The following is a 12,423-nucleotide window of genomic DNA, read 5'->3' on the forward strand; positions in this document are numbered from 1 at the left end:
AAGACCTGCCAAAATCGAATGATATGCGACATGACCTCTTTCGACTAGCTTTGTGACCTGGGGGCGCTGACCTGGCCGTGACCTGAGGTCAACACCCAAAGTTGACCTGACCCAAACTAAAAGTACATCATCCGACGCGCCTGAGCGAGACGAACACGATGCTGCCAAAATCTGGCGGCTCTGCGGCCGGTTTTTGCAAAGTTATCCACCAAAAGCTGAACCGTACCTTGGGGCACTTGACCTGACCTCAGAGGTCAACAGTTGACCTAGGACCTTAAAATCGGGTACCAATCTCTGCGTCTCGTAACAACGCACACGCTCGTTTTTTCTGCGACGCGCTAGCTCCACCAGGGGCGAAACGGCGAAGGGGGGTCGTACCCGCCCCTTCCCCCCTCGGCCGGCGCGTATGTAGAAAACCGTATGTAGAAATAAAAAAATGGCCCGGCGAGGGTTAAACTGATAATTTGACCCGCTCACTGTGGGGGAGGGGAGGAGGCGGGGAGGGGGAGGTCTGGAACACCCCCACACCTATTCCCGAAAATAGTTAAAATCAATGTATCATACCATATAGGTGCCAAACAATTTCAACATTTTGACGCACCGTATCACACATTTCTTTCTGCACGTGTTGGATGTTCAGTGGCAGGTCACCAAGTCATGTCAAGAGACGACCTCAACAATTTGTGTTCGCTTGATTGAAGCCACACCACATTTGATTGCATGCGCTGATCATTATGGCGATATAGAGGACGAACGCGGCCGTCGACTCAAAGCCTCAAACCCTCCCACCAAAGACCTTCCGTTTTCCCAAACAGGCGTGAGTAACGTGCAAGCGCACTTACTCGTCTAGTGAATCAGTAACAGATCTCTCAGACAGTTCCGCGGTCCATCAGCTGGGAATGTGTCATGGCGGCGCCGAAATGAAGTAAACAGAATGAGTCGCCGCTGTCGGCAGCGCCGTCTAAGCGACGCTCACCAGAACCTCCTGTGAGTCACTGGGGACCATTGACCTCTATGGTCAATGCTGGGGACTGACTCAGACGGTAATGGTCCGCTGCTAGCGACATCTACAGCAATTAAAGGTCTGGCTAGTTCCGCAGCTCCCGACAGATGACACTACCTACAGCTCAGCTTCACAATAGACCCCGTAGAAAATTGTTATACATTAATGTTTACGACAAAATATAAGTCAGGTGTATAGACTGTGTATTCAAAAGTATACCTGCGTCGAAATCGCTGCCTATTGTAGCGTAATATCACAGATCGCTTTTGCTGCCCCTGTCCAGGGGGGCTGGGGCACGCCGTCGGACACGCCCTGGATAGTCAGGCTAGCAACCATCCTGCGGTCCAAGCATCGAAAATACGCTTTGATAATTTACAATAATATATTTCTGGGTGATACTCTTATTCGATAGCTTCAAGAACTGTTGTTGAACCTATAGGATACAACAGATAATTTTTATCGGCGTTGATCTGGCGTCCAGACGGCGCCACAGTCAAGTTGCGCAGCTGATCGTTGTCTGTGACGTCACGGCGCCGGAGGGTGCCTTCCATTTCAAAGTGGCGCCGGCGTGAGAGCCGCCTCGACCGCCGCGTGCAGTGGACGTCCGCTGAGTCCCGCTCCCGACACCAACACCAACGCCACCATGACCAACGAGGCTGCCGAGACCAAGACCGAGACCCCGGCGGCGCCCACCGCCGGTCAGGACGTGCCGGTCAAAGAAGAGGTCAAGGCTGAGGTCAACAAAGAGGAGAAGTCCGACCAGGACACGGAGAAGGAGAAGAAGACCGAAGAGAAGAAGGAAAAGAAGCCGGCGGCGCCTCCCAAGCCGACCGTTCACAAGGCTGATTTCGAGAAGGATGTCGTCTATCTGTTCCAGTTTTCGCGGACGCCCGTCCTGCCCTCGATCTCTCCGTTCTGCCTCAAAGTGGAGACGTTCCTTCGTGTCGCAGGCATCAAATATGAGGTGAGTGGCCGACGCCAACGGCGGGCCGTCTAATTACGCTGATTCCTCGAATAATTTAATTTTTGGGCGTTGATTTCATATCGCTGGTGCTTTAAATTGCTTTGCTTCAGAAATATGTCAGCATTACGCCTGCCGTTTATTAGAAGTTTATCAATAATTGATGCCGAACTTGGTCCGAACAATCTTTTATAACGGATGTGCTAGGTACATATGTCCAATTTTGCCCAGTTTTTTTTTTGTGAGCAACGATGGTTTGTGTGTCAACGTGAAACTGGCGGTCGATTTCCCGAGTACCGGCACCTGCACGTTTTATCCTGCTTCCCCGATGTTTGGTCAAGGTTTTAGGCCGCACTTATCTCCGTTAAAACTTTATTCCGCCGGGAACAAGCCTGTTCAGTTGGGTGGGATTACATGGACGGGATTTAATCGCCCGGCTAGCGTTGTTGACGCGGTCGTAAAAGTCGAAAAATGGGCGACTTTAACGCGCGCTTGAACGTGACATATTTTTGACAAAATAGCGGTCTTGGCTGCGACTGGTTTCGGGATTATCCCTCCCGTTTGAAAAGCCTCTTTCTCTTCCTGGTTTCTTTCCTCTCCCCTCCTCTCCTGTTTCTCTTTTGTCCACATTTTCTTTGCTATCTTTTCCCTTCCCTCTCTCTTCTGTTGACTGCGAAAGTTTCCATGTCCGCTCCGAGTGTTTGAATTTCTGCCCTGGCCCGCTGACGCCATTACTCGTACCCCTTCTCGTCCGCACCCGTCCCTTCCCCTCGCGCTGGGGAGGGGGAGGGGAGCGGCTGGGGGCGCCGCGTCGCCGGTCTATGGGGAGGGGAGGGGAGGTAGGTAGGGGGAGGGGAGGGCGCTGCCGCTGCCCGGTTGGGATGGTTCGCCCGAATGTCGCGCGGTCCAGAAGAGCATTTGTCACTGCGTCCCTGTCATTTTACCGTACACCGCGGAACCCTCCGTCTCCGGGATTATAACAGGGACTCTGGCGGAATTTGTGACCGTATTGAGCTGGTTCCTGAACTTCTGGCACGAGTGGGTTCATGTGGTAATTATTGGGACCCCGCTGTGGGGAAGGGGTGGAACAGGGACAGCTCGAGAGGACTTCATACTCTGCTATGGTAAAGGCTAATAATGGTGAAAGGAAGCACACTTCTGGTTTCTGCTGGTTAAATGAGATGATCAGGCACTCGGCATATTAAAAATGTCACACCGGCTATGATATTTTCAATGTTTTGTGGTAAAATTTGCAATGAAATCTACTTTTTCACCAAAATTGTATTGAAGAGCCGCTTATATTGATGCCTGCCGGTTATTTTGTTCTATTAACTGTTGTTTTCAGCTATTTCGTAAAATTAAGGCATTAAAGTAATATAATCGAAATCTTGAATAAATCTAAAAGCGTTACAACCAGTCCCAATTTGAATAAATCGCTAACATTGGTCGGCTGCATTTTGCCTGAAACGGGATCACGTTTGGTGTTTCTGGCCGATTACTGATTCAATTATTCAGCTCACGGCGGTGTTTTACATTCTAAACGTGAATAATTGATTAAAAGGACACCCAGCTACAACGGACTTCTTCGTTGATCCCGAGCGCCAATTACGCTCAAGCAATATTTTATATTACGTTACAAATTACAATATTGATTTTGTTCAGATATGCGGAACCGAAATATTACCCTGATCTGAGAGCGCCAGGAAGCGATCGGTTATAGCTTGTTTTGATATTAAACCTGATTCCCATTTAGTATTCCAGTAACGTAGCGGGCTCTTTAAATTCCCGTCCTTTGCCTAATCATATAAACAGACTCGTGACCAAATTTACCGTCGTACACTACACTAATATTGACTCGGCCAAACCAATCATGTACTCAAACACACCACTCGAGTCATTCAGACAGTTTGCCGCTTCGGTGACTGAGTAGTTCAGACTCGCCGTTCTCTGGGGCGGGCGGGCCATACCAGCTCGGCCTGTAGCCCGGGGCCACGCGTAGACCGGTATGTTAATATAGTTCGAATGGCATGTAGTTGGAGCCGCTCCAGTTGTGACTCGATTATCGGCGACCTCGGCCGCAGCTAGACTGGGTTAATGGCACCAGTGTTACCGGTGCGTGCCGTATTAACGAGGTACTTTTCGCTCGGCGACTTTCCTTTCCCGAGAGCTGGGGTGGTTTGCGGACTGGCTAACTTTCCATCGGTGAACGTATTTGGGTGCGGTTCGGCGGAAAGGCTGGACGTATTTAGGGCATGAATTAATGACATATTTATGTTAAATAATTTAATTTGATGCACAGTTGCAAGATGTTTTTTGTAATGCATGGGTAATTTTCTAGTGTTTTTTATATGGTATAGATGCATTTCTGCTTTCACTGTTTGTTATTTTGTTTTCTTCTTTGACTATTTTATTGGGTACTTGAATTTTGCCTCCCTTTCGGCGTACCATTCAAAGTGTTGGGCTGTGCCCTTCGGGTGGCACGATACGGCTCTTGCAGCAATCTCCCCATGTGCATTCACTAATCACAGATACACAATCGTCCATTCTTCATTGTCTGCCTGCATATTGCAGTCACAGCACTGGACCCCTCCCCACTGCGGCGCCATGGGCGTCACAATCGTCTCCATACGTCCAAGGCGCGCCGTGTTTGTCGACTGTTTGAGTTGGACCCCCTCCCCCTCCTGACTGTTGGTTCAACCCAGACCGACCGGGCGCCAGGCGAGTCTATTGATCCAGGGACCGTCGAAATTGACACGGTGGCCCTCGAACGCCCGGCCATCGCGCAGTGGTGGACTGTTTAACGAGTGGACGCGGAATAACTGGGGTAGATAGGAGGGGCGCGATTGGCAGGTGCGGGTCCGGGTCTAGTGGGTCCAGAATCTGGGACAGGGGCACGGGACGTCTTGTGGGGTGGTTGGCTGTATTGAGGGTACCTATCCGGTATAGCCTCGCCCTAGCTCTGAGTTTGTTTTGTAGACGCATTTGTTCGCCTGGGCTCGTAGCCTTCATCAGTCAGCTCGAGTAAGCTCACACAGACTCCTCCGTTATAATTCCGAGCCATCTGCTGGAGGTAAACCACTGGCCTGGTCCGGTAGTCTGGTAGCCAGCAGGTGGTTTCGAATTGAGTACCGCTTCATCAGTCAGACAGACACACTTGGTGCACAGTGGCAACAAGTGCACTGGTTGTGGAATATCATGTCTCTCCGGGTCTCCCATCGTGTAGCTGGTTCATGAAGCTGGTTCGGAGCTATTGCCCTGGCTCTCCAGCGGTTTCTGTTGCTGGTTTTGGTACTAATCCTAGTTTCTTACTGGTTGTGTAGCTAGTCTCCTAGCTGGTTTTCTAGCGGATTTTCTAGCTGATTTCCTATCTCGTTCTGCAGCTGGTTCTGTAGCCGGTGACCCCGCTCCCCTCCTGGCCCGCTGACCTCCGGCGTCGCCCGGCCGGCGGCGGCCTCCGGTGCCGGGAAGCGGCTCCATTATACCAATTACCGGTGCCACGGACGGACGGTCGGACGGTCGCTGGCGGTCTGCTGCTCTGCCGGTCCCTGGGGTCTGTTGGTCTGTCTGGTCTGTTTCTCTCTCTGCTGTCTCTCTGTCCCTTAGCTCCTCTGTCCCTTTGTCCTCTCCGTTATTTCGCTCTTGTCCCTCTGTCCTCTCCACTTTTGCTAGCAGATGACTAAGCAGTTTGTTCCGATATCCGAGCTAGCTTATAAACTGTGAACGGTAATCTGAAGACCAGGAAGGATGGAACAGGAATCTAACCAGGAAGCGCATTCCACGGTTTTGCCAGACTCCTAAGAAATCTGGGTTTGAGTATCCAATTTGAAGAGATTCCAGAAGCTGTGTTATAAGAAGGCATATCGCTTACGAGTGTCCAATGAATATTGAACTTATGTAATGCAATCAATATTTCATATTACCGACCATTTTATTACTTATTTGATGTCTATAGATTAATTAAGCTTATTTTGTAATTGATATCCAGGCAATATCTCTGTGATTTAATTTCTTCCGATAGGCTCGGCGGACAGTATCCAAACGGTTTCGCTAATCAGTTTATTTGGATGCTCGCTTTGATGCTTGCACAGTTACGTAAACCATTTTATGTCTGTTTTGATACTTCAAAACACGTAAAACTGCAGTGTAGTCCTCCATCCGTCCAAAACACGGCCACAACCCGCCCATGTCTACCCTCCTAACTCCTCCACACAACACTGATCTGCCGTCCTCCCCGGAAACTGCCAGTCATGTACGGTGCTCAGAGGCCCACTCTGGCTGCTCTGAGGTGCTCCGTCTCTGGGTACTACCCCTCCCGCTGGGTATATACCCGGTGTGAGACCACTGAGAGCCCCCGGCCGGCGCCCCGGCCGGAGTTCCGTGAACTGTGGGCAGTCAGTCGGCCCCCGGGCCCGGCTGAGTGGCCGTTTCTGTCCAGTGAGCTCGTCGGGACGGGTCGGATGCTCACATTTTGCCCTCGGGGTCGCTCATGGCGAGGTTTATAGACTGGAGGCGCCCCCAGTGAGTGCCTTCGGGGAAGAGGAGCTTGGGATGAGCGCTGGAACTGGGCTGAGCGCTGGACACTGGAGCTGAGTCTGCTGTCTGCAGTGGGTAGACATTCCATTGTGTTCTCCGACATCGGTGTGAACTTAGCTTGGCTAAAAGCCAATGGTATGTCTGGTATGCGGCACTGCATATATTTGTCGCATCACTCCACGTAATAGCAATGTTTCTGGTTTACCAGTGATAAAATTCTGCTCTGTGGCGGTATTTACACGTGAACGTCACGTGCAAATATGACCTGTGGTCGCGACACGTGCCGCACGGGGCGGATCTCGTGGCACGTGTGTCAGAGCGTGGGCCCCTTTTTGCGCACCTTGTTCGTGCCACTCAAATCGGCCTCGACCTGCGTGCCGGACTGCGTCGAACTTGTTTAGCGCGCCGCCCGACTCCGGAATTTGCATGTGGGCATTGGCGCTCACTCAGTCGAACCGGAGGCCCCTTTCTGGAATGTCTGACCGTGTACCTTGATTTCTCAGATGCGAACATGGCGTGCCTTTCCTTTCCGGAGCGTGGTACGTGACTAAGTGGCCTCAGTTTGAGGGGTTGATCAGGTGCTGCGGCTAAATAGGTCCGGTGTCTGAGCACGCGTTCTGTGATAGGTTTATGTTTGATCCGCGCGGCCGCGGGCCTGAAGGCGGCGGCCGCGCGGGAGGCGGTATGCTCGTATGCTCGTATGCTCGTATGCTGAATTGCTCATGCTAGTATTGCTCACTTCTCGCTGCTGAGCAGCGCAATGAGGCCGCATTCCTGAGCATTGTTCCAGCGGTTGGTTATGGAGGCCAACCCGCGGCGGTGGCGGCGGTGGCGCGCGAGCCTGTCTGAGCCCACAAAACACGCGCCCGCCACAGGCCAGATGTTCGCTGTCCGACTTTGGAACAGAAAATCGGCGCAGCGGCTGACCGGGTGTGTAAAGCTGCCCCGTCTGCCAGTTTGGTTCCTGTTTGTTGAAGCGGTTTGTTTGGATTGAAATCCAGCTGATGCTGCATTTTCGACAGCTCTGTTGCATTATGCATGCAATGCAGCAGCTCGTGTTGGAGCCTTGTTCTTCCATGGTGTCCTTTTACGCTGAACGGGAAGCTACACTCCTGGCACGGCGCCATCCTCTGTGCCGACCTATTCAGACTCCTGTTCCGCCTATTTCACGGTGCGTGCTCCATCTCTGCCGTCCTCTCGGCTCGTCTGCCACCCTCCTCAACACCCCCTGACCCTCTAATTCAATTAGCCTCTGTGCTGGTGTGTGTGCGCGCCTGCGAGCTGCTGAGGAGGGGACGCTCGGAGCCTGTGAGGGCGTCTACAGCTGCCAGGCTAGCTTCTGCGTCCGCCAGACGAACTGGGAACGCCGGCAGGCTCCGGCCGCAGGCGATAAATTTAAATGTCTGGTTGCCGTTCCGCTCACGTGCTCTTGTTTCGGTCACATGATTTAGGGAGGGGATATTTTATAGGCAGGCGCCGCCAGCGAGTTTATTATGGACGCTGGCAGGTCCAATCTCGTTCGCTCCCCTTCCAGTTCTTTGCGAACCTAGTCTCGCTCCAAGGCTCTATTTCTGCGTGCTGCTCGGATTGTCCCGCTGCTCTTTTTACTTTTGAATCTCTCTCTCTCTCTCTCTCTCTCTCTCTCTCTCTCTCTCTCTCTCTCTCTCTCTCTCTCTCTCTCTCTCTCTCTCTCTCTCTCTCTCTCTCCTACTTTTCTCCCATATTTATCTCCTGTCGATCACACTACCCGGCTCCAATCTGCCTTTTTCTTTCCTGTTTATCTTTCTCCCAGCAGCACCGCCAATCCCTCTCGCCATCTCTCGTCGCCCTCTCACCGCTCTTATCCAACCTCTCTCTCATCGGAACCACCCACTGTGCAGGCGGCGGCCCTTTACCCTCTCCTCTCCTCCCCACCCCTTCCCTCAATCCATTGACCCCTGCCGCCCATCAGTGCAGTGCTGTTGCAGAGACGTTGCACACACTATTCTCCGCCAGCTGCACAACATCTGTGTTCTCTTCTCGCGGACTGGCGGGGTTCGCTGAGCTGGAACGATGCTATGGTTCGGTCTAGGGCTTCTTGTTGGCTTCTGGACTACAGCTGGATGTTTTCCGGGCTGTTTGTGCATCATGGCTGCAAACATGAGGGTGTTATCATTTAGGGTTTCTCCAAGCGTATATTATGTCGTGTTAGGCGACAATATTTTAGACGCATCTGTCAGTGATTTCTGGAAGTTTCCCCTCCGGTTTTTTATCTCCATGTTTTGACCTTGCTGCTGTCCCAATGTCCTACACGGGAGCTGTCACCCTATCTCTCGCCGCTCGTGTTATATGCACCCGTGCACTGCCTCCCTCCCCCGCCCCGTCTGTCCACGGCTCGGCAGTCGGCTGTAGCTGACCTCTGACGGCTCCAGCCGCGTCTCTGTTTGGTCTGTGGTCGGTGGACGGGCTCGTTAGTCCGTCAACAGGGGGATCAGCGGCGCCACCCGGTCGTTGTGTTGTTCCGCGACGGTGGAGCGTCATTCAGCGGCGCAGAGGAACGAGCAGTGGAGGCGTCACTTCCGGGCCCTGTGTCAGTGGTGCCGGTCTTGCATCAGGCTTCCGTTTTGTCTGTCCCCTCTCTGAATCTCCCACATTTCCTTTTTTGTGGATTATTTCAGACAGCCGTTCGGTCAGCGATACCTCCTGCAATATGTCGAGGTTGTCATCCATCGCTCCTGCCAGACTTTTTCTTTGTCTCACAAGCCCTTACGGCTTGCATTAAATTTCCTTGGGTATCCATCAGTCACATGTCTCGATCCTCTGCCTCATGATTTAGACATATCTTTTCTCAGTGCGTCTGTCTCTCCCCCTCGTATCGCGTCGCCTGTCGCCCTTCGCTCTGCCGTCTCTCGTGACAACTCTCCTCCCCCATGTAGCCCCCTCTCCTTCCCTCCCGTCCCCTCCGTTTTCCTCCTAAGATCGCATGTGTCACACTTGGTCACATGTTCCTCCTGGCCGCTGAATCATGCTCTCAATCCAGCTGAGGCCAGCAAATTTGACGGAACGGCGCCATCGCTGTCCGCTGGATGAAGCCTGGTTTATGTTGTGGTTCGGTGGGCGTCTGTTCCTTATGTGTTGGACGTCGGTCACGTGACCCTAGAGGGGTTCATGTAGGGTCTGGTTAGGACACGTTCTGAGGGGAGATGGAATGGTCACATGATCTGAGAAATCCCAGGCCCGATCACATGAACGCTGGTACGGAGAAGAACTCGTGACTCTGAGGAATCGACAAGGGGTCTGAGCAATAAGCATGTCTGTCCTGCATCACGTGAATTCTTAGTAGTGGAACAACGGTTCACTCGTGTCCAATGGTTGTTTTGGGTTTGGAAAGAGCAAACAAGTCTTCGTTTCGTCTTCGGTCTCTTCTAGTCTCTTCAGTCCGCATGCCAAACATTGCCAACCATCCCACCTAGTTCCTTTTCCTGTGCGTCCCACCATTGTCTGTCGCCGTGTCTCGCATCGTCTCGCATTGTCTGACATTGTGTCGCGGACGACCCGTCTGACCTGGCTGTGTATCTGTGCGATGACGCGTGGCACCGACCCGGGGACGCGCGACGGCGGCGCTGGACCGTGCAGCGACGCGCGTCGTGTCGCTCGGTGTGTGTTCGTGTCGGGCAGATGGGTACAGTTTGGGGATAGTTTGTGGCATGATTGGCTTATGACTGAACAGGCCAATTTTCCGACGCTTCTGATGATCGATGATTGGTAAGAATTTATAACTTGTTGCTGAAATAACTGTTCCTTATACAGTTAGAAGCACTTCTGAGCGTCAAGGCTCGTACACTCCTGGCAAGTAATGCACTGCACACTTTTTGGGATTCATATTTGTTGACCGATTTCAGTTCAACTTCAACAAAATATGTGCTCTGCGCGTATCCCGTATTAAATATCCACCACCTCCCGTCCGCTCCCTCCCACCTTCCTCTCGGCTCTCCCGCGGGGCAACGTTTCAATAAACCCACCGCGCTGACAGCCTGTAAGCGATCCGGCTCCATGTAAATCGCCCTCCACCGGTCATCAATCACACACTTCTGACGGCGATCAGCCGCCGTCGGCCGGACACCGATGGGCGTCTTCCCACGGAGGGCCTCCTCCGCTGCCGAAATTGGCTTAAAAGGAGGCTCGCTCACACGGGTTGGCTCGCCGTGGGTCGCCGCCCGCTCGCCCGCCGTCGAGCCGAGCGGTGCCGAGCCGCCAGCGAGCACACAGGAAGTGGCAATCATTTCCGTTAGCTGTGTAATGATGTTCGGCGGCGGGCGGGCGGTGGGCGGGCGTGCGTGCTGTGGCGTGTGTCGTCCCGGTGGCGTGTGTCTTGTGGCAGCCGCCTGCCGGGCGTGTGAAGAGGCAGCGACCGTGAGCCGCTAGACGCCTGAGGTGGTTCACGCACATTGTTAACTGCAGTGAAGGCACTGAATGGGACATGTTTTCAAAGCAAAGCTTGAGGGAATGGTGTTAGTTTTTTAACACGTGTAATCCTGAATTCAAAATGAACATATTTGTTTAAAAATGATCGTTTAATGTTTCAAAGAAAATTGTTTATAATTGCTACATTCATTCATGGCTTGACTTTTTGCAAATGCAAAGGGTAAGTCGAGTGTTTTCCTCGCCCTCGTTTTCCTCGTTTTGCTTTGTTCATCTCATGCGATGGCGATTTTTCAAATGCCCACAACACAGTCTCACATTCCTTGCATCTCTTTCCGTTCCTGCGCTGTTTGTTCGCCTTGTTCGTGGCCCACCAACAGACTGGTTGGTTAGCTCGCAGCCACCGCCAGTGTCTAACCTTTCCGTTATGCACACACCATATGCTCGCCAATAATGATAATTATCGGACCGTTATCACGGAAATTGGCCCGATCGGAAGAGGATGACCCAGGCTCTGTTCAGTTGTCACGCACCTGGCCTTCCAACACCGGAGATGCATTCTCTGGCCAAGTGCGCACTCTGAAAACGCCCGGCCGGCCAGCGCCCCGCCGCGCCAATTTGACTCCTAATTTGGCGGCAGACTGGACGGTAAATCAGCCGGTAAATGAGGTGGTAAAGCCGGCTCATGTAGTTACCCGCTGGGAAAATCTCCGCAGAGATCGCTGTTTGAATGCAGTCTGTTGCGCGGCAGGGCTCTGAGCTCGGAGTGGTAAATGATTCTGACCTTGTCTGGCGCGAGGTCCATGTTTCATGTCGTCCGAGAGGCGGATGAGGCCAGGGGATGGTCCGTCTCCGGCTTGCTGACCCCGTCTGACCTCTGGTGACCTATGGTGACTAACGATGGCCCAGACTTCCGGCGGCGGCCTGGGTCAAGTCGCCGGGCGGATCCGGGCGATGTCGGTTCCCACGACTAGGCGCCGGAATTCGGAGACTTCCGGCGCATTTCCGGTGTGTTTCCGGCGGGTTCTGTCACGCTGCCGTCCCAGATTGCTCGTTTGGGACACGGCCGGCCACGCCCTAATCTTCGCCGAGTGTGAAGCTACAAAAAAGGAGATACGGTTCAGCGATAATTTGTTACGCTTGAGTATTAGTCATGTGGATGCACATTAGGGTGGCACTTAAAAATCAATTTTTGATTTTTGATGCGTGCGGGTGGCTTTCCGGTTCCATTCCCGTAAAAAATAAGGGAGACAAATTTTTATGGGAAAATATTGATGTTTAGAGGTCGCGAATCAAGGTCAAAATTGAGATTTTGGTAGCATATCTAAATATCATTTAAATCGCTTCTGAGTTTCCTATTACGCTGTAATCGGATGATAATAAGGCATTTCTTTGTCATTTTATATTGTTTATTGATATTCCATGCAGCTTCGGCCATGCCAGAACGCTGGTCTATGTACTCCACTACTCCAGTTCCTCCTCTTTAGTAGATTATTGGCGCCTCATTGGAGGGAGGGTTATCATG

The 12,423-nt window shown here is 52.4% G+C and overlaps 1 protein-coding gene across 1 annotated transcript in view; it reads left to right on the forward strand.

The window, feature by feature from the left end:
• The first annotated feature begins 1,546 nt into the window (after window positions 1-1,546).
• LOC122392194 (failed axon connections-like) overlaps window positions 1,547-12,423 on the forward strand; it is a 48,716-nt gene continuing 37,839 nt past the window's right edge. Inside the window, exon 1 of the mRNA XM_043386796.1 lies at window positions 1,547-1,967. Coding sequence (XP_043242731.1) covers window positions 1,647-1,967 — 321 coding nt within the window. The 5' untranslated portion in view covers window positions 1,547-1,646. The remainder of the gene's footprint in view (window positions 1,968-12,423) is intronic.

Source organism: Amphibalanus amphitrite, unplaced genomic scaffold, assembly GCF_019059575.1.
Source record: "Amphibalanus amphitrite isolate SeventyFive unplaced genomic scaffold, NRLGWU_Aamphi_draft 000474F_arrow, whole genome shotgun sequence".
Classification (NCBI taxonomy): Eukaryota; Metazoa; Arthropoda; class Thecostraca; order Balanomorpha; family Balanidae; genus Amphibalanus; species Amphibalanus amphitrite.